The following is a 26,920-nucleotide window of genomic DNA, read 5'->3' as shown; positions in this document are numbered from 1 at the left end:
TATCTTTTTTTTTTTTTTTTTTGCTGAAATATGTATTTCCTTTCCTGATATTTTATTCTTTCTAATACATGCAGTTTACTTTTTAAAATATATTTTTTATAATTTTCAATAAAAGGTATAGACTTATATGCCAGAAATATTAATTTTCAGTTTGGAAAACATTCACTCTATGTATATATGATCAGATAGTTGTTATGTTCCTGCATAATGAATAATGAAATTCTCACACGAACTCAGGAGAAACCTCAAACTCAAACCCTCTTTACATTCTACCAGTCCGAGTTTTCCTTCCTTCACACACATGGCCCCTAAATCTCATTTCCATTAAGACTCTTCCCCTAACTAAATGGAACAGAGGTGGTGCCTTTTCTTAAATTATGATTTATAGATGGTAACTTGCACAAGTTTCCTTTTCAGCCAACACCCCACTGTAGTCCTAACAATGATTATTACGCAAGTAATAATTACACAAGTACAATTGGTAAGCCTTTGTCCTACACAAGTAATAATTACACAAAGACAAGTAGTAAACCTTTGTCCTTATTCTGCTGATGTTTCTTGCATATATCTAAAAATGCTCCTTTATATATATGTTTGTGTGCTGCAGACTTCAAGCTTCCTGCGTAGAAAGCAGGAAAAGAAACTTTCATCTATTTTGTGCTCTATAAAAGACGTACAGAAACATTTAATAAATTTTTTAATAATGCTTTGATGAATTTACAGGTAGTCAATAGCATAATTCCTGCAATTACTTCTAATTGGATTTATGTAATCCATTTTTCTTCCCAAAGGGCTTCAGAGGCTACAAACAACAAGACAACTAATAAATGAACAAAAAGCAGCCAGCCATAAGTGATTGAAAAACAGCATAAAACGGTAGTGGAAGGGCAGTTTGCAGAGAACTATAAGAACATGTTCACTTACTAAAACAGATCGAGGATGAGAAAGGAAAGAATTTTACCACTAGCTTTCTAAAATAGCATGTAAGGTAGGAATGATTTGTTTAAGTTGGAAAGATTTCTTTTATAAGTTGTTGAAAGCACGGAGAAAAGCTGGTTCTTTAAGAGAATAGTTATTGCTATGATGGGGGACATTACTCACAAAGATTATTCACAAAGTACATCTAGAAAACTAGGTCAAACCAGCTCCACCGAAGAGAAATATTACTGTTATTCCTTGGCCACAGGCCCACCCAAGAGCTCCTTTAACATTAGTCTAAGCCACAAGAGAAATACATTTTCATAAATTATCACTATTTATGAATCCAAAGATAGCTTGAAGTTTTATTCAACTTTGGATCAACTCCAACAGTGCCAACCACCACTTGCTTGACAAGTGACCGGCCTGGATGGACTCACAGTTCGGTAACTCATGAATGTGGAATGGTGGGACTAAAGGACATAAGGAAAGAATTAGTAAAAGAAAATGCCATTTAGAGTGGCTTTGCCATAGGTGATCTTGAAGGTAAGAAATATTTATGGAGCACCTAATCTATATAATGCATTTTGTAGTGATAAAAAAAGTTTCTCTATTTAAATCCTAAATGTTATACACTGCAGCAAATTAAATTTTTCAAAGTTAGAAATATTAAAAGCATTTACTCTATTGTCTATCATTAGAATGCAGGTTCATCTGGGGACATCTCAAATCCTTGAGAAATGGAGCTTTCTCCCCACTTCGCCTGTCTTAATCCGTCATGAATTTATCATACCTCTACAGTTCAGAACTAAAGGACTTTGGGGGAAAAATTAGAGCTCCCTGTCAATCAGAGAGGTTTACATTGTGTACCTCAAGGGTCCTTCGACAAGATTAGGCAGGGAAAGGCAGGGATATTGAATCTTGTAATCTGCAGAATAACTGTAGGGAAGTCACTTCATAAATCCAGCCACCCTCCTCTTAATGTCTGTGTTTCTTTCATGCTGAAGTGAAAACTCTTCAAAGGATCCTCTCTGTACTTAGAATAAAATTCACACTCCTTATCTGAGACACTGAGGCCCTATGTGATCTGCCCCTACCTATGGCCCTGATTTTCCAGTAATTTCTTTTCACTTATGATCCTGCAGGTACATGGGACTCTTCTGTTAACCCCTATCTAGAACCTTCCATGCCCTGATTTTCCCATGTCTGGCTCCTACAAATAACTTCAACTCTTAGCTCAGAGTCACCTTCTCTGTGATGCCTTCTCTCATCACACAAACTATTCATTCTTGCACCCCTCACCTTATCACTCCCTTCTGTTTTATTTTCTTCGAGCACTTGTCACAATCTTCGATATCCATGTCTTGTTTACTTGTTTATCATTTCCTGCTCCTACTAGAATGTGCGAGCAAGGACTTTGCCTACTCCCTGCTGTATCCCCAGCACCTAGAACAGTGCCTGCCACACAGCTGGTGGTCAAGAAATAGTTACTAAATGAATGGATCCAAAAGTTATTTCTTCAGCAACTTTTTTCATCCACAGTGTGACCATAATCATAGAAAGCAACAGCATCATCCCAACACATAAAATCAGAAGAAAATGTCATGAGATAGTAAAATCCATGAGCATTTCTCCTTAGATGAGCCACTCAACCCCTCACACAGAGCCTTTTTACTTTTACTTTTCATAATTAACAAACTTGCCTTACAATTTAGACAAATTTGTTGTCTAGTTTCCTGACCTGCGGTGGAGCAAAAGAAGTAAATTAGAGGTAGGCACACTAATAGCAGCCAGAAAGGAGAGGCCAGCATAGAGGAAACTAAAAAATTACTAAAAAGCCAAAAGAACTTAGACAGCAGAGTATTTGGGGGCATTAAGTTTAAAAGCAAATAGTCTTACAGATCTAGAGTTATCAGCAAGCAATGCTGGTACTATAGTGATAAATTATCAAGAAAATTATACACACACACACACACATACACAAACATACAGGAAAATAGTAAATATTAAGTGCTCCTTAGAAAAGTTTTTTTTCATCCAATATGTTATTTTTTATTTTAAAGTGCAAGCAAAATTTGTTCTTTTTAAATAATTATTTTCTGTGGAACACGTTAAAGGAATTCCTTCCTTCGTTACTTCCTTCCTCCCTTCCTCCTTCCTTCCCTTCTCACAATCAGAACTGTGTAGCTAACCATGTCACTTTAAGCTTGGGCAGCTAGGAAGCCCATGGCTAAATCTGACTTTCAAACATACCAGCTCTGTAGGCCTTTATGGCATGTTCTTTTGGGTTCTTTTCCTGATTTTGACCTGATCTTTTCTTCATCTTTACCCTAATTTATATTTTCCTAGAACTGATTCTTTATTACTACTGTAGTAAACTTCACCATTACCTTCATTTATTATTTGTGCTATAGTTGTAGGGCCCTTGAAATTATTTAAGGAAAAAGATTGAGTGTATATTAAAAAAAAAAAAAAAAAAAGAAAACAAACAAAAAACAACAACTCTCCTGAGATCTCTCTGCTTATGGCATGGAATAAATGGGGTGACATTTTAATTGTTACTTCATCTTACAATCAGATTGAGCACTCAATGAAGAGTAATCAAGCTCCTTGCAGCTAAAATGGGATTTTCAAATGATAAAACATCACCAAATGATAAAACCCTGGAACACATTAGCTCATAATCTGGATCTGGTTATTGAAAGGTTAATACAAAATCACACATCCCAAAAATTGAAAGTAAAATTCCAAAAAGTTAAAATTGACTAAATATAATCACAGGAAATATGGACAACACAAAGGGCAGCCAAAAAAGAGTCACAGCTGCTGATTATTTTAGAATGAAGGAAAGTGAACTTCCTAAAAATGCAGCCCAGCAATAGCTCAGCAGTGTTAACTACATGGAGCCATCATTCCGCATTTACCACATTTTGTTTTTCATTGATATGGTTCAGTTCAAGGAATCAGTATAACCCAGTTCAAAGAACATGGCTTATCTTCACTTTTTTGTTGTTGTTGTTCTGAAATCTTGAATACTAGGCCAGGAGTCCCAGTGAGTTGCTGTAAAGTTGAAAAGAGCACATGCAGAATCCAAGATAACAATCTGCTTACTACAGAACCCCACTTTCACTTAAGGACTTATGTTTAGGTAAATCTTGCAGCATTATAGTCTCTAAAAATCTACAGAGAAAAAAATCCTTGAAAGAGAAAATTTACCATATCATAACTAGTAATGGATTCTGGAAGCAAATCTATTTATAAACCATGTAGGCAATAATTTGATTCCAATATATTGCTTAGCTCAGGGAATGCTCTTTTTTAAAATCTCCCCAAAGGCTATAAAAGCTGGCTTCTGTAAAATCTGAGAGGGCTCAGATAGGACATCTATACAAGGCAATCAATTGTCTTATAAATTTTAGTTGATAACTCTCTGAAAGTACTTTTGTGATTTATTGAGCTGGTTGTTCACACTGGCTCCCCTCCTCTCCCATCAATTTTTAGAAATTGTCCCTTTCCAAGGTTTACATGATTATAACCAACCATCTTTGGGCTCTCAGCAGACCTAATAATACCATGTGAGCTGTACCCAGCCCTACCCCACCATAGTAAATTGGGTAGACACCCAACATACACTGGACCAATGATCCTCTTCCCAGGGGGATTGGGAAGCAGGCCTAAGGAATTCCAGTCTTCGTCTGGATTGTCTCTAAAGAAAGGAGATGTAAATTTGGGAACTGTGGATGGCCATAGTTCTCCCTGTGGAGGAGGGAGTGGAGGGACCATATGTGTAGAAAGAGGAAGAATGATTCAGAGAAAAGCGCAGAGAAGGGCAAAAGGCAGTAGAGAGAAGAGATGAAAAGAGAGAGCTGAATGCTCTGGAGCCCTCATTCCTGTTGGTCCTGAGGCCCATCTGCATCTCTGCCCTTGGGTTCTACAAGACCCTACACTTCACACAGGTGTTCTCCTTCTAATGAATCCCCCTAATTTGGGATTAAGTAGCCTTGAGGGTTTCTATTTTACATAACCAAGAATCCGAACTAAATCTACAAGTGATAGAAGAGTTGTGTTCAAGGGCACAAAACTTCAAACTTAAACTGAGGCAACCAATTGAAACCGATTCAAACTAGCTGGGTAAGGACAAGTCCCTTCATCATTCTAGGCCTTAATTCCTGAGTGGAATTGGTTTTCAATATTCCCTTTGCTGAGTAATTGATTCATGAGAAGAAACATTTTTAGCAAATTTATTTCTTTTTAATATGGGAGAATAACAAAACACAATTCCTTTTTGCATAGTTATAAAAATCCACTATAAAAAACAATTTTGTCTTTGTGTCCAAATCTCCATGCAAAACCTAATACTTGACTAATGCTACCAACATTTTGTAAAAAAAAAAAATAACTCTCGAGATTAGAACATTGGGCATATATATTGAAATAAAATGTTTAAAAACGCATTTTAGTTCTTATTTATCCTCTGGATACTGGACAGTCATCTAATTTTATGAATAAAGGAGTTTCCCAACAGCAATGACTTTTAAATATGATGGACTTTTAGAGATTTGTTATCAAAAGCTATAGTTTCAGCTGAGTTTTCACAAGTACAGGCCCAAATAAATTGACAAGAATCTAGCATCATAGCTAGAAGGGAGGAAACCACAGTCTAATCTTTTTCACATTACAGATAAGGGATTAAGACCCAGAATGAAGAGACTTGTCCTTACTTAGCCAACCTGAACCAAAGAAAGGGATAGAGCCCTGAAGTCCCAGCTTTGACTCCTGTTGCTCTTCTACAATGGCACAGGGACACACAACTCTCAATTGGTCCATGCACTCTCGGCCCTCTTCTTCCAATCAAGATGCTCAGGTGGATGCATAGTTCCATGAGGGTAGTGCCTGTACAATGATCCACAGGACTTCTGTGCGTGAATGGGAAAGGTAAGGAGAGAAAAGAAGTGAGAGAACGTTGTCATGGGAACACCAAGGCAAATCACAAGATGAAAAACAATTGACACCCATTCTGCTATCTCGTGCTTTATTTACTCAAGTAATAAATCAAGATATCTGTGTCAAAACCAATGCAGTGTAAAATAGACTGAAGATAAGCTTTTCAATTTAATCAATACTGTCTTCTAAATACCAAAATCTTGTCAAAGGGACACCACTGCACATTTATCTACATTGCTGTTAAAATTACTATATGGGCATTTGTGGAAGCTCTCTCTTTGTTCTAGCTTCTTTTTCTAAATTTTAAATTATTCCCCGAGAGGATTAATATAAAGACAGAATTATCTAGAATACCATTCTATGAACATAACAGTTTCTAAACCTATGACAGGCCAGAAAAGTCAAACCGGATTGGGTAAGTAAATGTGTTTACCCCAATGAGATAAATGACCTCTTCCTGGGGGTTAAGTATACCCGGAGGTCAATCTTTAACTCCAAAAGGGAATTGCATTCAAATAGAATCTGGTCAGGGAAGGAACTATCATTCATTAGAGGACAGAGACCTTGCAATTCTGGCCCAAAAATTCTGTGGTGGCGATGTGTGTTGTGGCTCCAAGAAGGCACTGACTCTTTCATATCACTGAACGTTAATCATATTTTCAAAGGCTCATTCATTCATTTATTCCACTGACTGTTAAGTGCCTGCTCTGTGCCAGGCACTGTGCTATTCGTACACAACCATGAAACCCGAGATCTCCCTGAGAGAGGAGAGTCCCGCTGTCTGCAGCTTCCCTGAAGTCAAGTCATTTGACAGAATAATTAACCTTTAGAGACAGGCTGAGTCAGATGAAATTAAATTATTTTAACACTTGTATTTCATTAACCAGTTTCATTCCCTCTCTGGATGCATCCTCGTACTTATCATAGAATGTCAGAACTGGAAAGACCTCAGAGAACAAATGTGAAAGCTTAGCTTTGCTCAATGAGTTGCTGGGGGCCACTGAGCTAGTTAGTTGGCAGAAGCAGAGCTTCATTTTTATCTCCTAAATGACCTTTACCCTACATAAAAACTTTCTATCAAAAATGTAACAGACTTCATAGATTTGTATTTCAGATGTCGGTTTTATTTTAAGGCAAAACAATCCAAGACACAGAGAGTTAAAACTATTTTCTCTAGTCGGCGAGACAGGGCCTGTTTATAAGAAAACAGACAGGCACTGAATTTCCACTCACTTCCTTAAGGAATAACGTACTCATCCCTGTCTCCCTCCCACACAAGCCTCCCACCAACTCCATGTCTATCTTGCTCACTCTCACCCTGTCTTCTGAACCCTGAACGCGCTAGGAGCTGCTGAGGAAACTCAAAAAGTTGATTGTTTTTCAGGTGACAAAGGAAGAGAAAAAGGAAGACCAACACAAGTAAACTTTCTGGGAAATTTAAAGCTACTGGTGGAAATTTTGTGGGGTTTGTAAAAATGTCATCTGGGGGGAAATTTTAAAAATTATATTCACTGCTAATTTTCTAACGTCATTGACACACCAAAGTCACTGTTATTTCAAAATGTGCACTATATAACCTACGAAGACACAGTAAAAAATTGTAAATTGCCCAAACTGATCGTAGAGAAAGCTTTTTCTCCTTTCTTTTGATTTGTGTCTGTTTCCTGTGTCTTCGTATGGGCTTCATATCTCCAGCCCCTAACCTGTCACACATGACAGTTCCTTGTGTTCCCACAGAGAGGCGGCAGCACCGAGGTCCAAGAAATCATTAGGGCAGGCGCTGGCCCCAGACCACGGAATACTTCTGATTCACACTGATGGACTCATTGCAGGAATGTTATAGCCCTCAGCTGGCATTGCCCGGGGTTGGAATGCCAAGCCTTCTAAAGCTAGGTCTTCAATGCTTGTTTACAAAAGGCCAGGACATTAGACCTGATACAGAGGGTCCTTCTCACAGCCTCTCCACCAGAGAAAGTAGGAGCACAGTAGACACCACCAGATCCCAGGAAATGGTGGATTGCCTTCCAAAACAATCTCACCCTCTCAGAAGATGGTGAGAGAAGGCGGCAAGAACTCTGGCCTCAGGGTGGACAACTTGAGCTCTGTCCTAAGCTGCCATGTCCTAGTCCTGGATCTCAGCAAGTTGCTGACCGTCCTCAAGTATCTGTCTTCTGCCATGAAGTGGGAATGATAATAATACACATCCTCACAGAGTTTTTCAGGTTCTAATAAGAGGAAATCATGCGTTGGAAACCCTCTGTAGGTCATAGAGTCCTATAGTTGTTTTTACTATCACCCAGTCACAGCATAAATTAAGAACTAAGTGATTTGATTCTCTGCAATCACTCCTAATGATACTTGGAAGGGTGTAAGTCAACACTTTTCACTCAGAGGCCTATTTGTTTCAGCAGTGAAGAACACATTTAGCCATTTGGAGCGCTGTAAAGAAGAGTTTACACTTAAGATCCAGATTTTTCTGCTAGGAAAGTATCAGTCCTATGACACACATGTAGTAAAAGATTTTGCTTCCATAATAAATATAATTGATCACATTTCACTTTAATAAATATAATTGATCACATTTTCCTGAGGATATCAAGTGACAGAGCTCATCATGGGGAATCAAGGGCCTCACGGTTCATAGCTGATGAGAAGACATTTTTAATCAGCCTTCTGCCACTTTGCTGTGACTCATAAAGCTGAATTGCAAAACATAGGAGGACTAGGTAATTCTCATATACTAATTGATCAAACCCAGAGGACATCTTCATCTGCTCATGGCTGGGCAGATGGAAAAGCTATTTCTGTTGATTTTGCTACTTTTTCTAACACCCAAGACCAGGCAAGGGGTCACCTGGTAAGTAATAGCCATAACGCATTTAAAGGACGTGTGGTTCAAAAGGTGCTCACTTCCCAACTCCCCTCCTTCCCATGGCAGAGGGAATCACAGCAAGGTGAAGGAGACATTTTTGTAGCCCTGCTTCCTTATTAGACCCACCCTACACTGACACCTCTAACTCCATGGCACCCTTGGCCCTGCCTCGTGTCCCACGAATTTTTCTTCTCCTCTTCTCTCCCTTAAGACAGGGCTACTGCGGGCTCCTTTCACTGGCCCAACACTTTGTCTCCATAGCAAATCTCCATAGCAACCGTGAGGCAGGTTTTCCAGATGGGAAAACTGAGAGCTCTGGCGGATTGCTCAAGGTTAGGACTTGAACCTGGGGTTTCTAAGTTTTTAGTGAGGAATCTTGCAGTCTTCACTTTAGATAGGGCAGATGTCTGGGGCCCTATTAGATTTCTGCAGACAAGGCAGAAATCTACCTACTTGGACCGTATCCCAAAGTGCCTCTCCCTAGAGAAACGGCAACAGCTCTGAGGCTTTGGCTTATACCTGGAAGGCGGGAAAAGAGAACAGGGGAAGATGGAGTTTTTAAGTCATCCACACAGCATTAAAGTACACAAACAACTACTGTGTGACCCCAAAACCAGAGACTGGTCTCTGACGCATGGGTATGTGATTCCTCCGAAATCCCAGTAGGAAATGAGTGCTACAAGAACTAGGATGGAATGTAAACTATTTCTTAAGAAAGCATGCTAGCAAATCTCTTCTTCCAAGAGTTCCCCTCCAAAGAGAACTTGGGCTCATTCTTTCTCCCTGATTCTCAAATGTGGCTATACAGGTTCCTTATTGAAAGGAGAAAGGGCATGGAGGGGTGGGCTATAGAAGCACGTAGGAGAGAGCCACAGAATCTAGATGAAGCACCATCACTTTCAAGCCCAGGGAAGGCCCTTTTTCCGAAGTTGTGAATTTACCCCATTTCTCGCATGACTTCTCCAAGAGTCCCCGCCAAGTCAACTTTCCACATACTCCAATAAGAGGTCCCCCATCCTCTGTCTCATCCCACCAACCCCAACACACAAACTTTTCCTCACCCTCACGCCCATCACCTAGATAGTGCAAAGTATAGCAAGATGTCCGTGCTATTGGGGGAGGGAAAATAAAAGCATCATTTTGTTCTTTTGTCCACCTATTTTAGGAGTGGCACACCTGAGCTGGGTGGAGAAGGCAGGCTGGGCTCAGGCATCAGCATGATGAGGAGGCTGAGTCAGAAAATAAGATGCTAATAACAAAGAGTGGGCATGGCTGTGATCGGGATGTAGAGCCCATTAGAGCTGGAAGAGACCCTGGGACCCACACAGTACTTCCCTGTCCCTTCCTGATGGAAAATGGAGGGTAGGAGGCTGATGCCCAGGGCTACACATCTACTTGGGGTAAGTGCGAGGTGAATGTGGGCGCTAGAAGGCCAAATGTACAAGGACGTAGCTGAGTTCCAAGGCTGTGCTACAGTTCTGGAAACCTCCACAAAACTCTCTGAAGCCTCGCCAAAGTCCCCAGTGCCCATTCTGGAGAATAGGTTTTGCTTCTGCCCTTGCTTTTTTCGAAGGGGGGGTGGGGGGGATTTTTGCTGAGTCACTTCTCAGTTCCCTCATCTGAAATTGCAGATGTGAGCCTCTGTTTTTCAGGGTGGTTCTGAGGACAAATGGGGTGTAAGAAAGCACCTAGCGTAATGGCCGGTACATCAGTATACGCCTGTGCACCCCCCTCTGTCCTTCCCTCGGCTCTTCCCTGGACAGTATGCACTTCCTTGCCTGACTTTTCTTCTATCTTTGGCAGAAATCTGGGGAAACAGTTGTTCATTCTCTTTTCGCAGATAAAATGTTGCTAATGGCTGAGAAGATGGCAGAGCACCGAGGAAGAGCCAGCCCAGGAGGACTGTGGCCAGTGGGACCTCTGCTACCGAGGTGTAGCCCATCCAGAGTGGAGGGACACCCAGTGTGAGGAACTGGGAGCCCTCGTGGGCACATCTGTCACCTCTCTCCATTCTCTCTTCCAGTGGAAACATCTGGGGTCTGGGGGATTCAGCCACACACACTTTCTTACCTTGAGAGGCAGAGCGGTGGGTGGGGCCAGGTAACTCTTGCTGGTCTGAATGGGCGGACAGTATCTGTACAGCTGTGCCCTCCGCGCCCGCACGGTGGTACCTGCACCCTCTTTACCGCTCCTCGGAAGTTCCTGGCAGGTGGCAGCACCTCTCCCCGGCACGGCCCTTTCACCCCTGTCAGCAGAGTTGGCCAGAGAGGCCTGTGGGATTGAGCATCCCAAAGTATTCCAGGACTGAGAGTCTGTGTCCCAAAGGTCTCGGGGGGCAGTGATGACCGACCCGTGCTTCCAGCGAATGGAGGGATTGCTGCTTCCATCGCTCATGATGACATCTGGGTTAGGAAGTCTGCATGACAGGGGCTGGAGCTGGCCAAGTTTCCTGGAGTCAGGGGCCAAGGAACGCCTGTAACGTGGGGATCTGCAAACACCACCCCTCCTTACATCCAGATCCTGGGGTTTTTCCTGTCTCTCCTTCTCCCTTGGAGAAGAGCAACTGAAAGCAGCTGGTTGCTCTGTCCCAGGGCCCTCCTTCTGTAACAGGCGTGAGGGAGGAGCAGCCCAGCCCTGTGTGTGCCTGAGGTCCAGGCCTGCCAAGAACCCGGTTCTGGGACTGGGGAAAGCAAGTCCCTCCTCTGGGCCCCCTGGGGCTGCAGCGGCTGGAGACAGGGCGGGGACAGCTCCGGCAGGGGGGGCCTGCAGCTGGATGAAGAGGAAGGAAGTTTTCATCTGCTGTTGCTCAGGCTGCTCAGCCATTTCCTCCAAGGGGGTAGGGCTGGTCCTTGCCAGGGTTGTGTTTCAGACCTCAGTGCCCAGGGATACAAACGCCAGCTGCTGTAGGTAGACATGTCTTGATGGCCCCATGGTTCCACTGACAGCCTGAGGAAGCAAATGACACACCTTCAGCACCTGGGGGAGTCTTCAAGGAGCAGGGGTCAGGGGATGATCTTGGCGATGGGACCAGACTCTGCACTCACTTCACAGAATCGCAAAAACGGGCAGATGGTGGAGAACCACCTGGGAGTGAAGGATGGGCAGAGACAGTCAAGACTTGGCCTCTCTCACCTTCGTGTGTCAAATGGAATTCCTTTTTCTTAATTGTCCCCTTCCCATATTTGAAATGAAAACACTAAAGCTATTTGTTTCGTTGTTTAACCCTAAGCTCTGTATTAGCTGCACCTGTTGGATGTCTGACCTGTGAGACCCCGTGTCATTTATAGATGAAGCCTCCCGTAAACTTCACAGTGTGCTTTTAATCTATCTTGCTTGTGCTGATAACACATAGTTTTAAACAACTTTAATGTTTTAGTGAATTTCCACTTTAAATCCTGTGGTTATTTAGGAGTTCCCCAAAGGTAGTCCCGCAGTCCTATATCAAAATACTTGACATCACACACACACACACACACACACACACACACACACAATTTAAAAAATAAAAATAAAAAAAAGACAAAGATGAAAAAGAGAATATTTTTAAAAAGAAGAAGAAAAGGCAAAGATAAAATAAGAAAAAAAATATCCAGGTAACAAATCAGGCAGGAGGGTTTTTTGTTATTTGTTTTAAAAAATACTTTAGCCTTCTTACTCGTGAGAACAATAGCAAATCACCTGAAAAACTCATGGGGTAATTTACATTCAGTATTACTATAGACTCACTATCTCTCACAATAGAAAAAAAAAAGCTTTTGAGTCCTGTTGACCTTGTTCCTGGGGAGGGAAGGGGGCAGGGGTGGTAAAGCATTTTTTTTTTTTTTTTTAATCAATTTGAACTTGACTGAAAGAGAACCAGTAAATCATCCTGGAGACAAACTGAGCGGGCAGCCCAGAAAGCTGGCTGCTCTGCCGTTCAGAGGCCCCACTGCCTCTCCCTCACAGCTGGCCATGACCTCACATTGGCAGCACCCCAGGAGTAATCGAGGACCTCAGCCCTGGCTGACCACAGCTGGCAAGGGTGCGTCTTAGGAAATTCTCAGGATGAGTGGTTGGGGTTCTGTCTTGGTTTTCCTTCTTAAGCCTCTTCATACAGATTTTCACCCAAGGTTATGGAATCTTTGCTCACATTTCCAGACAGGTAGGTGACACCTCCTCAGAGATGTGTCCAGAGCTCTCTGGGCCAGGCATGGGCCTCTATAATCCCTTTATAACAAATACCATTACAGAGAAAAATTCAGCAAAACAATATTACACCCAAGTCTTAGACTCACATATTGAAATAATGATGTTTATCTGATTACACTAATTTTCAACAAAAAGCTTGTGTGAGTGATATCTAGTTCTCTTTATGTAATTTTCCCACTTTCCTATAAAAGAATTTGCTTGAACATTATAATCACTCAACTAATACTAGTTTGTTAACTGATCACTAATCAGGCTAGGAGCTATTTCTTCATATAGAACAGGGGTTTGGGTGCGAGGGAACCACCTTTTCGTTTTAGTTTCTCACGATGCCAAGCCGTACACTAGGTGCCTCACATACCGACGCCATGTTATTCGAGGCACAGCACAATCCTCTGAGGCCGGTGAGGAGTGTGGACTCAGGGAAGTGAAATAACTGCCTGATGCTTTTTTACCCAAACTTCCCCAGATAGGAAGGGGCTTTTAAAGAGCTGTTGGAGGAGAACTTTCAACTCTAACCTCCAAATAAAACAATGTACAAAAAACAAAAACAACTGTGGGGGTATGTTCAGGATACTTCTGTCTTCTAACTTTTTATTTGCGAGCCTACCACTGCCAAATATTCCATTTCTAGGTTGTGCGGGCTAGAATAGGAGAAGAGAAATGGTGGGTGCCACAGGAGACTTAACGGGAGGGCTGACCTGGACGACACATGTATGACAACTTCGGAAGTCACCCTTAGTATTTGGGAGCAACTTTAGAAAGTTGGGGGTCTGTATGAGAAGCAGGCGTAAGCACCAGAGAAACTTGGGTTTCTGCTGTGATGTAAATGGCACAGCTCTGAGTCTACTGTTTGGCTGTGTGACCTTCAGCAAATTACTTAAACTCTCTGATAATCAGTTTCTTCTTCTGTAAGATGAGGTACTGACTTCATAGGGTTGTTGAGAGGATTAAATGAAAGTGTATGTGAAGGACTGTAATAGTACCTGGTACATAATGGTTTCTCCATAAATGTTAGCAACGCCTTGTGTTTATAGCTGCATACTATTGAGGCCTAGAGAAAATTGGTTGACCCAATGGAACAATTTGAGCTGCTGCATAAAAATATATATTTTTTTAAAGATGCAATAGACAATCACATGCAAGTTTTTATGCTTTGTATTGATGGGTAAGCACCTAAGAGCTGAGGAATTAACTGGGATAAGGGAAGAGTCAGCAGTGAATTCGGGGTCTGGAGACATGCGTTTGTGTCCTGCCATGATCATTTATGTGAACCAGCAAGTTTCTGAACCTCACTGGACTTACCTGAGTGAAATAAATTTTTGCCCTTCCTGACTTACAGAATTGTTTTGAAGGTCAAATAGGATAATCTATCTAAGAGTACTTTGTAAACACAAAATTCATATACGTAAAGTCTTTTAGCCAGGATGGGTGTTATAATAATATTCTGATTAATAGTAAGTCTAAGCTAAATCATTGTATCTGATTTCTCTGAAGATTCAAGATTTCTTTGTCTGAATGGATTCTAAGTCGACTTCATATTTCTCCACCACCACTGACCATCAAGATTCATAAGGTGTGAATGCAAACAACAGATTATTTAAATTGTACTGTCTCTGCTAATGATTTCTTCTCACTTCTAGAGAGAAAAAGAACATTCTACAAACTTAATAAGGGTGAGAGGGGAGTGGGCACTGGGGAGGGATGTCAGAGCACTCACTTCTCTAACTTACACCTTATGACAACCTCACGAAGTAAGTAGGTAACACGATTCCCCTTTTAGAAATGCAGAAAGAGAGAATAGGGTAGATAAAGTAACTTGCTTAAAGCAACATGGTTAGGGAGGGCAGTCGTTGAGATTTTGATCCAGGTCTGACTCTTTCCACTCCTCTCTACGACTGGGGGACATACTCCACACAGCTTGTCCAGCCTGTCTGTACCTCCTATCTCCAAAGTCTGGATTCCCAGGAAAGATCCATCCACTCTGTATGTATTGCCTTTGCTGCCCAGGGAGCTCTACCCTCTCTACAGTTGTTTCCCTAGTTTTTCTTTAAGAGCTTCTGAGTTGAAGAAAAGTAATTCTCCCAAGAATGGCAATTCCAGAGAACATGCATTAGAGGCTTGTGTCCTAGGAAATTCCACTGAATATGAGTCCAAGGACTCACAGTCTGCCCCCCAATACTCATTCCTTCTCCCGGAAGGTAGAGTCCAAAGCAGTCTGACCCTGACCATTCAATTAGGAGCCTCCTGGAGTTACTCTGCTCAATTTGTTTGTGATCTGTTGGGCGTTCACAACCTGACAAGAAGCAAAGAAGGTGGTAACTATAACCATTTCCTGCTATAAGGATGTGTTTGGAAAATGTGGTCTGGAGTCAAGAAAGAATGAGAGACAAGGCAGAAATGGGGATGGGGCACGGCATTGAGAGAGGGCTTGGCAGAAATGAAACCTGAATGGCTACGGAGGCATGAAGAGGCTAAGAGAGGGCATGTCAACGGCATGGATATGGGACTGAACTGAAGGATATGACCGAGGAGAGTCAGACCAGTGCCGAGAATAAACATTAAGCATCCCTACGCCTGCCATATCAGGTAAGGCTCCAAGATTTTCCAGGATATTCTGTCTACTGGTTAGGAATATGCCTTCATAGTTGTAGCTTAGTTTTCTCCATTATTCTGAAGAGATTTGTATAGTAGTGATCTTGATGATGGTGATGATGGTAGCTACCATTAACTGTCTACTATATGCCTGACCCTGCCATGCCCATTACATGTATATAACTTCTAATCTTCAGAAGGAGGTAAATATTAGATGCACTGTCTCAAAGACATGGCACTGAAGTCCGCAGAAATGAAATTCTTTTCCCAGAGTGACATAGCATTTAAGTGGCTGCAGGCCTGGACCGTTCAGGCTCCAAAGTGGATGCTCTTTCCATGATGCCACACTGCTTCCCAATGCGTGTATTTAGAGGCTGACTTTATCTTCTATTTTATAGACAAAGACTTGAGATTTGGACAGGTGAAATAAAGAAAACTTAGGGATGGGGGGGAAGATAGACGAGGGGAAAGGGGGTCAAATACATGGTGATGGGTGGAGACTTGACTCTGAGTGGCGAACACGCAATGCGATACACAGATGATGTATTATAGACTTCTACACATGAAACTTATATAATCTTATTAATATCATCCCAATAAATTTAATTTAAAAAAAAGAAAATTTTTCTTACATCCTCTCCAAGTCCCAGGGGTACATGGTCCCCTCAACCTCTCCACCTCTTACTTTCTCCAAACTCACTCCCCTGTGGCCATTCTTCACCTCTTCCCAAAAAGCAAGCCGAGCTCATTTCTTCAGGAGGTGACACCATGTCAGATATACCCCACTGTGATGATTGTTTATGGAAGAACCAGATGGGAACGCTTGAAAAATATTCTAATGAGAAAGTCTTTCATTTTCGTCCTGTTTCTATTTTCTCTGTTGCCTGCCACCCCAAATCCATATACACATTGGTGTGTTTTGAGAGATTCTTCATATTTCAAGTTGCTATGTGCCTACCCTGGCATCTGTTCACACAGGCTGACTGCTTTGGAAGTAAAGGGTAAAAGTTTCGAACAGACCAGAGCACCAGCCACGAGGAACGTAAATGCTCTGTCCTGTGTCATGCCCAGATGGTCATCCTCTCAGTCATGGCTTCCAAAGCCCTTTCATCTGTGGAAGTGCTGAGCAGTTAGAGGTGGGAGCCCTTTCAGGCAGACATTAGGTTCCATTTGACAGAGGGGGCGGGGAGAAGGGGACAGGATGGGGTGGTGTGAGGTGTGAACAGTGAGGTTTGGGGAGTTTGTTCACTAAGGCCCCGCCAGAGCCAGAGGCTGTATCTTCTTCACTTAATCTCTAATTGCTGTAGATTGTTCTTCAGTGAAACCACCCTCCTAGTGTTGTGACTTTACTGGAAGCAGCCTTAGCTGAATAGGAATGATTTCTAAGTGCACTTTTTATGAGTAATCAGAGATAATGGCCTGTTTCTATTGAACTCAGTAATGGCTGCAATTTTATCTCGTTTCTCATGTACCAAGGACTTCCCATTTGCTAGCCAATTAAGTCCTCAAGAGGCTGTAAGGATGAAGAAACTGAGGGAGACCAAGCAACTTGCCCAAGGTCACTAACAAGAGGCCAAGCCAGCACTCGGGCCCTTTTTGTTGTAACTCCAAACGGGCTCTGAAGTGCTGTTGCTCTACCTTAGGGCCTCTCGGCGCCACCCCTGTCCTGATTCCCAGCCCACCCAGTCAAGTCCTCTTCGTGCTTACCCCACCCCATTGAACCAATTTTCCTAAGTGCTGCTACACTGGTCGTCTAAGACCCCAAACCTGTCATGCTGTGACCCACAGTCGCCAGTGTCTCTGACATAAAGATCAACTCCACAGCCAGTGGTTTGAATTTTCTCCCATTGCCCCCCTGTGGCCCCCCTCAGACAGGATGTGCTCCCCAGGCTCACCGTGCAAAGCCTCCACTCAGACCCTCGCTGGAGCCCTTTCTCTTCTCTGCCTTCCCAACCTACACAAACCCTACTGCCTTCCGGATCCTGTCTATATTCCACCATCTCTCTGACATTCAGTAATCCTTCCCTTTCTAGCACTTTCTACCAATAACATTTATTCTGATGTCAATCACACATTGTTCTTTATGGTGAAAGAAAGGGCAAAGATAGGAAAGAAAGAAGTTTCAAAAGGCTTTAGAAAATTTCTTTTTCTTTTTTCTTACTCCTGACTCAGTCTCAAAACCCATTGAAAATATTTTAATGTTGCAACTCTTCTCCCGTAAGCAAAATATTTGATTCAATTGTTATTAATAACTCAGATCAGTACTACACATTGGTAATTTTTTAATATATACCAGACAATAAAATTCACTGAAACACTATGAAAACATGACTAACTCAGCAATGTGTTTGGAAAGCTATGTGTCTGATACACCACCTTGCACAGTGAGGCACTGTTTCCAGAGCAGTGGAAGAGGTTTCATCAGGTCTTAATAAAAACAATTATTAAACACATATTGATTGAATACCCACTTTTTACCCTGCAGTAGTATTATCCTCCAGGAATAGCCCTGAATGAAGGCTTTGAAGGGAAAACACAGTGATCCTCAGTTCTCCTTGGGGAGTTTCATCTTTTTGCTCTATTCCCTAATTTCTGCAAAGATAGAATAATCCAGAAGTCAAGAACCAGTCACCTGGATCAACGATAAAAACCGGTTCTGTCCCGAGAAAGGCATGATGTGATTGACCCCTTAAGCAACAAGAAGGGAGAAAGCTGGAACCTAGTAAGGCTGATAGTATTTGGGATCCTTACTTCTCCAAAATGGATTTGCTACTTTGGCTTTAGGATTTCTAAGCTTCTGTTATACTTCTTGACATGTGCTTCAGGATGAAGGATTATCCCCTATTGGAGACAGGCTTAGGCTTTGGTTTGGAGAAGACTCATGAAAAAGAAAGAGCTCTAGACCAGGTTGCAATACTAGCCCCACACCTCACCAATAGCACTGATGTGAAAATTCAACATCTATATGTAAAAATATAAGAATATCTGCCCTGGGGTGGCTGGTTAGCTCAGTTGGTTAGAGCGTGGTGCTAATAACACCAAGGTTGCCGGTTTGATTCACATATGGGCCACTGTGAGCTGCGCCCTCCTTAAAAATAAATAAACAAATAAATAAATAACTGTTTAAAAAAATAAAAATATGTGCCCTAACTCAGAGGGTTGCTAAAAATTGCCGTGTTAGGACTTTAAAGGAACATTTGAATCCTGATGCTTTCTTTTAAGATAAGACAAATCAACTGAACAACTGATGTGTCTAACATTAGTGGCACATATGTCATTGCCATGAAGTGACACAAGGTTGCTAATTCCACAAATGCTGTTGAGCATGTCCTGTGTGCCAGGCACTGTGAGTCCTGTGTTACAGGGACTCTGAGGTAAGTGTGTACCAGTCAGATATTAGAGCCAGTGGGGCACTAACTACAGAGATAACTGAACCCAGACACAAGCAAGTCAATATCTTTAGAGGCAATAAAGCCAAAGTGCTACAGGGCTCAGCAGACGGGACATCATATCAGATTAGGAAGAATCACTAGAAGACTGCCATTTGGGACTGAATGTTTGTATTCTCTCAAGATTCATATGCTGAAACCTAGTCCCAGTATAATGGTATTTGGAGGTGGGTCTTTGGGGTCTCAGGAGGGTAGAGTGCCTTTGGTTGGATTAGTGTTCTTATAAGAAGAGGCCAGAGGGCAGTTCACTCTCTTTCTTCCATGTGAAGACACAACAAGAAATCAGCAGTGTGCAACTGGGAAGGGGGCTCTCATAGACAGCAAATTAGCCGATGCTTTCATCTCACACTTCCCAGCCTCCAGAGAGAAATAAATTTCTGTTGTAATATAAGCCACTCAGTTTCTGGTATTTTGTGATAGCAGCCCAAGCTAAGATGGAATTGCTACCAAGAAATGGAGTGCTGCTATGAAAAATACCTAAAAATGTGGATGCAGCTTTGAAACTGGGTACTAGAGTCTAGAAGAATTTTAGGTGTATGTTGGAAGAAGCCGAGATTATCATAAAAGGATATTTAAAGGCAATTCTGGTGACAGCTCAGAAAGGAAAGGAGAGCTGTAGAGAACGCTTCCATCGTTTTAGGGAAGACATAAATAATCATGTACAATATATTAGTAGAAATATGGATGCTAAAGGCCATGCTGATGAGGTCTCGGATGGAAATAAGAAACGTGTTATTGGACAAGGGAGAAAAGGCAATTTTTGTTACAAAGTGTCAAAGAACTTGGCTGAATTATGTTTATGTTTTAGTATTTTGTGGAAGGTGGAACTTGCCAGTGATAAAATTGAGTATTTAGCTGAGCAAATTTCTACCTGGTATTGAAAGAGCAGCTTAGTTCCTTTTGACTGCTTACAGTAAAATATGAAAAGAGAGAAATGGCATGGAGATGGCATTTTAAAGCAAAAAGTAACTACAACGTAAAGATTTGGAAAATATTCGTGTCGCAAAAATGAGAAAGCGTGCTTGGAAGAGAACACTTAGGGTGTAGCCAAACAACCGTTTGATCAGGAGATTAGTTATGGGTGTGAACCGCCATGTAAGAAGCATCATAAATGTTTGACTTCTGAAGATCAAGCTGAGATGAGAGTCGGGGAGAGAGGGCAATTTAGCAAACATTTACTTACTTATGGATAAGTGTATGCGATGGAAGGTTTCACATGTCACGATGTGTCCTTACAGAGTTATTTGGTTGCCTGATGGTTTGAAGTCTGTTTCCCACAACACCGGGGCCCGCACTCTGTGGTTTTGTTCTCTACCCTGGACTAGTCCCTAGCACAGAGCTTAGCACATAGTAGGTACTCCATAAATATTTGTTCACTGAAAAAATGGTGTGTAAATGGACACATTCTTGCCTTTAATAAGCTTGTAATCTAATGGGGAAAGCATAAAAGCATAAAGCTTTACTACAAGACAGAATGTGATAAATACTCGATAGAGGGCCAAGGAGAGAGATTAATCCCGATGGAGCTGTCAGAAAAGGTTCATGGAAGAAATGCCATATGAGGTGGGCCTTGTAGGCCAGCATTTCAGCTGGTAAAGATTGGGGAGTCACATATTCAAGACATAGGAAACTAGAGGAGAGAAATGGGAAGTTATATAGCGAGTTTAGGGCCTGGTATGTGGCTCAGAGTGACGGAGCACCCACAGAGCATGTGGGGTTTACAATGGAAAATAAGGCTGGAGGGGTTCATTCCAGGTCACGAGGGCCCTGAAAACCAAGTTAAGGAAGGTCTCTTCAGGCTTCTGAAGAGAAGATGACTTGGAATTTGCAAAAGACAATTTGCTAGTGTGTTCAGTTCAGTCCTTCAGCCCAGCAAACCTTTCTCAGGTATCTGGCAAAAGCTTCTTCTCCACACTGCTGGGCATGAGAGAACAGGATGGATGGTGGCTACAAAGCTGCCACGTGCCAACACTTCATTTACTGCATTTCACCAGTTCCTGCAGTAGCCACTGGCACCCTCCCTTTTAGATACGTAAACAGAGGCTCTGAAGGTAATTTGATGAAGCAGCAGCCTTAGTGCGTGGAGGGGTCTGCCAGACTTCAAAGCCGTTCTCTGCAGCCTTCAAGCTGTGTTCCTGTCAGGAAGCTGCCTGTAAAACACAGTGTATCCTTTTTGCTGGGAGAAGAATGGAGCCAGTATGGAGCGCAAAGCCTGGGTGGGCACGTGGTCATGCCCCACTGCCAGATGCAGACGGACACGGCATGCGGATCTGGTTCACTTTTGCCTGGCGGACCAGGCAGTTATCGACAACCTCAGCTGCATATGCGTGGATGTGCTTCTCGCACACGCTCTATGCCTTTCAGGAGAAAATCTGGCCATAGCAGCAAAAAGGTCTTATTTATCTTGAAAGGCCACATCAATTATCAGAAAAGTGAGGGGCGGGGGGCAGAACGCAACACTTAAAAGTAGAACTGTTTGAATAGACTTTTCATTAAGTCCGTGAAGCTGTTTAAATAATGGAAAATGTTTGTTGCATTTAACAAACATATACAGTAGGACCTCTTTTTCAACTTAGCATCACTTATCTCCCCTAATAGTCAGGATGGCCTTACAAGTGGGGTCTACTTGGCCTAAAAGATATGCTCATTAGAGCGATATAGACCCAAAAGTTCTACCCTTATAGATGAATTTCTCCAGGTTAATCATTGCCTTGGGGGTGCGGGTGGATTCTCCTTAAAATACTAACTACTCTGGGAGGAGCCAACCCACGATACCCCTAATATCTTGGTGCAAGTGATTTTCTTAGGCTGCTTCCTTATAGACTGTCCAGGTTCATTGGCTCCTGGAGATGGGGGAGCGGTGGGAGGGGGCAGACTGAGCCATAAGCAGGCTGGGGACATCCCAAGTGAACTCCACACAAGTCAAGGACATGGGGCAGTTAATTATGTAAAATCCTACCACACAGGTTTATAGGGCTCAGTGTTCATGATTGTAGTTGGAGAATTTTCCTCTAGTCCTTTCTAGTTTTAAAATATGGTAAATCATGTACATTTTTTAAAAGTCAAGTTTCATCCTTTTCGGTTCCTTGTTATTACAAATATTTGTTTCTAAAAGAAATATATACTAGCATGTGTACACACACGTGACTGCACTTCTTGTTTGTTTTGCATTTAGCAGTAGGAGAAAAACAGTTAACACTAAAAACTCCAGCCAAGCAGAAAACAGAACAGCAGCAGCTGTGAGAAGAGACGCATGCACAGGGTACAGACGAGTTTTCATCCACCCTAGACTCTCCATCCTTCTCAGTCACCAGTCCCATCTGAGAGACAGATGACAGTGCTGGCGGTGACAGTGGTAGAGAAAGAGATGTGAGGGAGAAGCAGTTAGATGATTTGTTTGAGAAGAAACTCCCCAAATGCTCTGAGTCTTTCTATTCCCGATGACTCACCTCCCCAGTGCCTGGGCGAGGGTCAGCTTTGCAGTGAGAATACCCTGCCTCTGCCATTTCCTGACCAGGTGTTCTTGGGCAAGTCACGTGGGCTTTCTGACCCTCATTTTCTCACCTATAAAATGATGACAATGTCTCCCTTGTAGAATAGAGACAAGGATTCAATGAGATAATGTATAAAAAAGGAATTTATAGAGAGGATATTGCTATGTATGGGTGAGTTCTTTTTCTAAATAGATGGTTCCATACAAGGTTGCAAAACATCCCTCACTAACAGTTCCTTCTGGATTCTAACACAGATCCTAAAAGCTGAATAGGAGTTAGCCAGTCAAAAAGGAGGGAGAGCATTTGTGAGCAAAGAGAGCGTGTGTGTTTTCCGTGAACATGAGGCATGTGTTTTGTAGGACAGGCTGGGGCGTGCAGACTGTGGGGGCAGCAGGGGTGGGCAGAGATCAACACAGGTGGTTGGGCTCAGTCGTACGAAACGTAAGGTTTGAGGCAGGCAGTCACAGGAGCTCAATCCTGCAGGGCATTATATGCCTTGTTAGGAAGCTTGGATTTGATACCCTAGAACAATGTTCTATCTAATGGTGTTCAGTGAAATTTTGACTGAACTTAGTTTTTAAAGTCACTATAGTCAAGCAAGTTCAGGATTCAATAGTTAATCCTCTTCTTTACTGCAGGACTTCTCAGAGCTTTGAATATGCTAATATGCACCAACATGGGTATGTATTCTGCAATAGGTCTTCACATTGGACCCTCAGGACCTTTTTCTGACCCCCACTCTCTCTCAGACTCCCACTGTTCCAGGATTTCCATTTTCTAGCTCCACACACTGGGAAATGCTGCCACCCACTGCAAGGAGGCTTGTCGGGTTCAGTGCGTGTCTGTGCTTGCAAACGTGACTGTGGCTTTGCCAAGCTTTTCTGATCTCTGTCTGCTCATCCAAACACCCCTCCAAACCTTCTCTTCACCTGCTTCTCCCCCAGTGGATGAACTCACTTCCTACGCTACAGAAAGAATGAAGTCCAAGCTAGAGGCTGGCCTTCTCCTCCACTCTTGAAACTCACATGTCTAAAGACTGTCCTAGCTCCTCCCAGAGATGTCGTTCCTCTTTCCAAAAGTGGATGGCAGCATTTTAGTCTAAGAAGATGAAAGACTTGTCAGACAAGGGAGGCTGCTGTTCAGGGTCGGTGTTAGTAAGAGGCAGGAATCTGGCTAGAATTCAAGTTTCCTGCCACCTTTGTAAGGGCCCTTTCCTCAGGCCACGCTACCCTGCAGACCCCTACCAGGAGGTGATCCTAGTCCGAGGGGCCCATATATGACACATGTGTGCCAGTAATACATTGTTTTAGACTGACGTAAAATTACCTCGTCATATGTCTGTTAGTAGTATCCTCTCAAGTTTCTTTTACTAGAACTATTTCGTTTCCTTCCTTTTCTTTTTTAAAAAAACTTATTATTTTAAATTTATTTTTAAATTATAGTTGACATATAGTATTATATTAATTTCAGGGATACGGCATAGTGATTAGACATTTATACACATTACAAAGTAATCACCACAGTAAGTCTCGTAACCATCTGTCGCCACACATAGAATATTATCAACCATATTTGCTATGCTGTACCCTATATCCCCGTGACTTATTTTATAACTGGCAGTTTGTACTTCTTCCTTCCTTCCTTGTCACTGCCCTGTTTCTTCAAGATAAACCACTCTAGTGCTCAAACTACCCAGGAATTAATATAATGCTTTCTGTTCTAACAGTTAAAACGAATTTGTTCAGCTCTCTTTTCTGAGGAGCTCCACCTTTTCTCCAGCATTTGCACTGTGCCGAAGACGCCCCAGGAGGTGAAAACAGGAGGCCCCACCCCAGCAGGGCCCATGAAGCAGGGCGCTTAACATGTACCTTCTTTTCAGCAGGCAGCAAACTCTGCTTGCATCACCATATCCCCTCATGCATTACCACCATAGAACCAAACACACCCAGTGTGGTGGCTTCACTTCAAACTTTTGGATTTAGAAGCAACATATGAATAAAACAGCCATTGAAAACCCTTTGCTATGGGCGGGCCTCTTGGCATCAATACAATTCAACACATTTCTTTCTCCACTGTTCATTTCTCTTGGTATTTAGGGTAAAGCTGTTCTTGGCCTCTTCCTTTCTTCCAGATACTTGGAGTAGAATTAGTTTTTGTGTATTTGTTTTTCAGTACATCTTTAAAATCTGTATGACTATTTTTGAAGTTTTCAAACCTCATCGCTACCTTAATCACTTTTTCCAGGCACCATTTCAATCCAGATACTTTGAAGGAACTGAGCCTTAGAACTTCAGAGCTGGCACACACATGTCCTGAATAAGGGTGCTTGTTCTCCAACTTTAAAGCAATCTGATTTGGAAGGACTGTGAGGTTGCTTGGGTTTAAAAATAGCCAGCTGAATACAGGAGGCTTTTTCCAATTACTGTGGAAAGATACTTCCGGGCCTGTTTAGCCCCAAACTACACACTATAAATGTTTTACAGTTTATGGAGATAAATACATTCTAAGATAATCTGGGACGTTTATTCAAAAACCACGATAACTTGAACATGACAAACCCAAGGCTGAGCTATTTGATCAAGTCAAATATTGTGAATTCTTCATGAAGAATATAATTACTGTATGCAACTTAGTGCAACTATACATTTTATATGTGTAAATTTCGTTTACCTTTTCAAAGAATACATGTGTATGTAAATATATACACATTTACGTGTGTATGTGTGTGCATATGTGTGCGTGTGTGCATGTGTGTGTATGTATCTGCTGAATCATTTTACCATCCCAATTTCTTCTTAATTTAATCCATCCCTTATACTGCTGCTAGGGATATTTGCCCATAACACACCCATGAAGCTATGACAAATAACGGAATTTGTGGCATTTGTAAAAACTATTAGAATGCTAGACTATGGGGTTGAACCTAGGCAAGAAAGGAGGCACTTAGAGTATTGATGGATAGTGAGAACGGGGGAGGATCAGTGCGGTGGAAGCCATGATGAGATGGACAGACTTTTCTGGTAGAAATACTTGAACAATTAAACCAGAACAATATGGTTGGTCTGGGAGCTTGATGCTGGCATTGAAGATTTTAGAGGTAGTGCAGTGGTCCGGGGTGCAGTTATTGGAGTGGAGGACTGAAATAGAAGGGAAGGTGAGCATCTGAAACAAGGAGGCAAAGAAACTGAGAAGCCAAGGAATTAAAATCGTTTTTCCGGAGAATGGAAAAGTCACGAAGAGTGAGAGAATCTGGAGTGGGAACGAGTGAATGCAGAGGAGTGACTGGGGGATGGCACAAATAAGGGAGGTAATGTGTCCAAAACACGTGAACATCAAAGGGCAAAGGTTTTACAGGAAAAGGGGAATAATGGACTGAAGGTGGCAGAGGGAAGCAAGGAAGACACCCACCTTACCTCTGGCCCTCTGGTTACATGAAATGTAGAAGAAAAAACTGCCTTGGATGGCGGTGGGAGAAGTGTCTTCAGAGGACCTCCATATTTCAGAGGAGAGGTTGTGATATGGAAAAGTTTCAGGAGGAAATAGAAGGCGGACTGGGCCAAATCAGGGTATATGGAAGTGTGGGTGAGAGCCCAGGTGACAGGTGGTGGGGACACTGGGGCCCCTGGAGTGACGGAGGCAGTGGGAGGTGTGTGCAATGGGATGGGCCTGCTGGCCTCCTGGAGGGAGCTCCAGCTGTCTGCCTGGTGCCACCGTCTCGCCCTGGCCGTCCAGGGGAGCTGCTCCCCTGGGGACATCCTCAGAGTGTGCCGCGTCTGCATCTGGGTCCTCACGATTCTCCAAATGCCCTCTGGATCCTCCCACCTCTGAACTCTGCCCCCCGTGCTCCTCCACGGGAGGTGCCCTGCGTTAGTTCCAACTATCTTCAATGTCTGACACAGGTGCCACACTTTCTATAAAATCCTGCAAGACATTTGCAATCTGAAACAACTATTCCTGCTTCTGGATTCATGTAAGTGGAATTCGAAACGTAATGGAATGTTTTAAAACAATTCTTTCCCCTCCTCAGAAAAAAAACTTTTTTTTCTGTGCACACTTGAGGGAGGGTGATATGTCTTAAAGTGTTTCTACACTTCCCTTCCAGGAAGGAAATAAGCTTAGTGTTGTCCAGGATCAGGATTCCAGTTTGATGAACAATTGAGCCCCGACCTAAGAAAAAGTAGAGAATGAGACTTTGGTGAAGGAGGGCTAAGGAGGGGGTGGTGGAAGCTGGGGGGGGAGCTAGGAGGCTGGCAAAGGGATGAGGTGGGATCCCAGCTCAGAGCTCAGATCCCTGCGTCCATCCTGGATGCCATGGGAGCCCGCTCTAAGCCAGTGCTAGCTCAGATGAGAATGGGCTGGGGACTGTACAGAACCCGAGCCTAGACCATGGCCTGACTTGAGACCCTCCTGGTGGCACCAGGGCCCTCACCTGTCCACTGCCCAGGAAGCTGCAGGTGCTGACA

At 42.7% G+C, this 26,920-nt stretch overlaps 1 protein-coding gene across 1 annotated transcript in view; it reads right to left on the bottom strand.

The window, feature by feature from the left end:
* Positions 1 to 11,572, bottom strand: part of PSD3 (pleckstrin and Sec7 domain containing 3) — a 428,991-nt gene extending 417,419 nt beyond the window's left edge. Inside the window, exon 1 of the mRNA XM_019742071.3 lies at positions 10,805 to 11,572. Coding sequence (XP_019597630.3) covers positions 10,805 to 11,557 — 753 coding nt within the window. The 5' untranslated portion in view covers positions 11,558 to 11,572. The remainder of the gene's footprint in view (positions 1 to 10,804) is intronic.
* Between the last annotated feature and the right edge of the window lie 15,348 nt (positions 11,573 to 26,920).

This window comes from Rhinolophus sinicus, chromosome 16 (genome assembly GCF_057876585.1).
Source record: "Rhinolophus sinicus isolate RSI-liver-muscle chromosome 16, RSI-T2T, whole genome shotgun sequence".
Lineage (NCBI taxonomy): Eukaryota > Metazoa > Chordata > Mammalia > Chiroptera > Rhinolophidae > Rhinolophus > Rhinolophus sinicus.
This window is presented reverse-complemented; position numbering and strand designations above follow the sequence as displayed.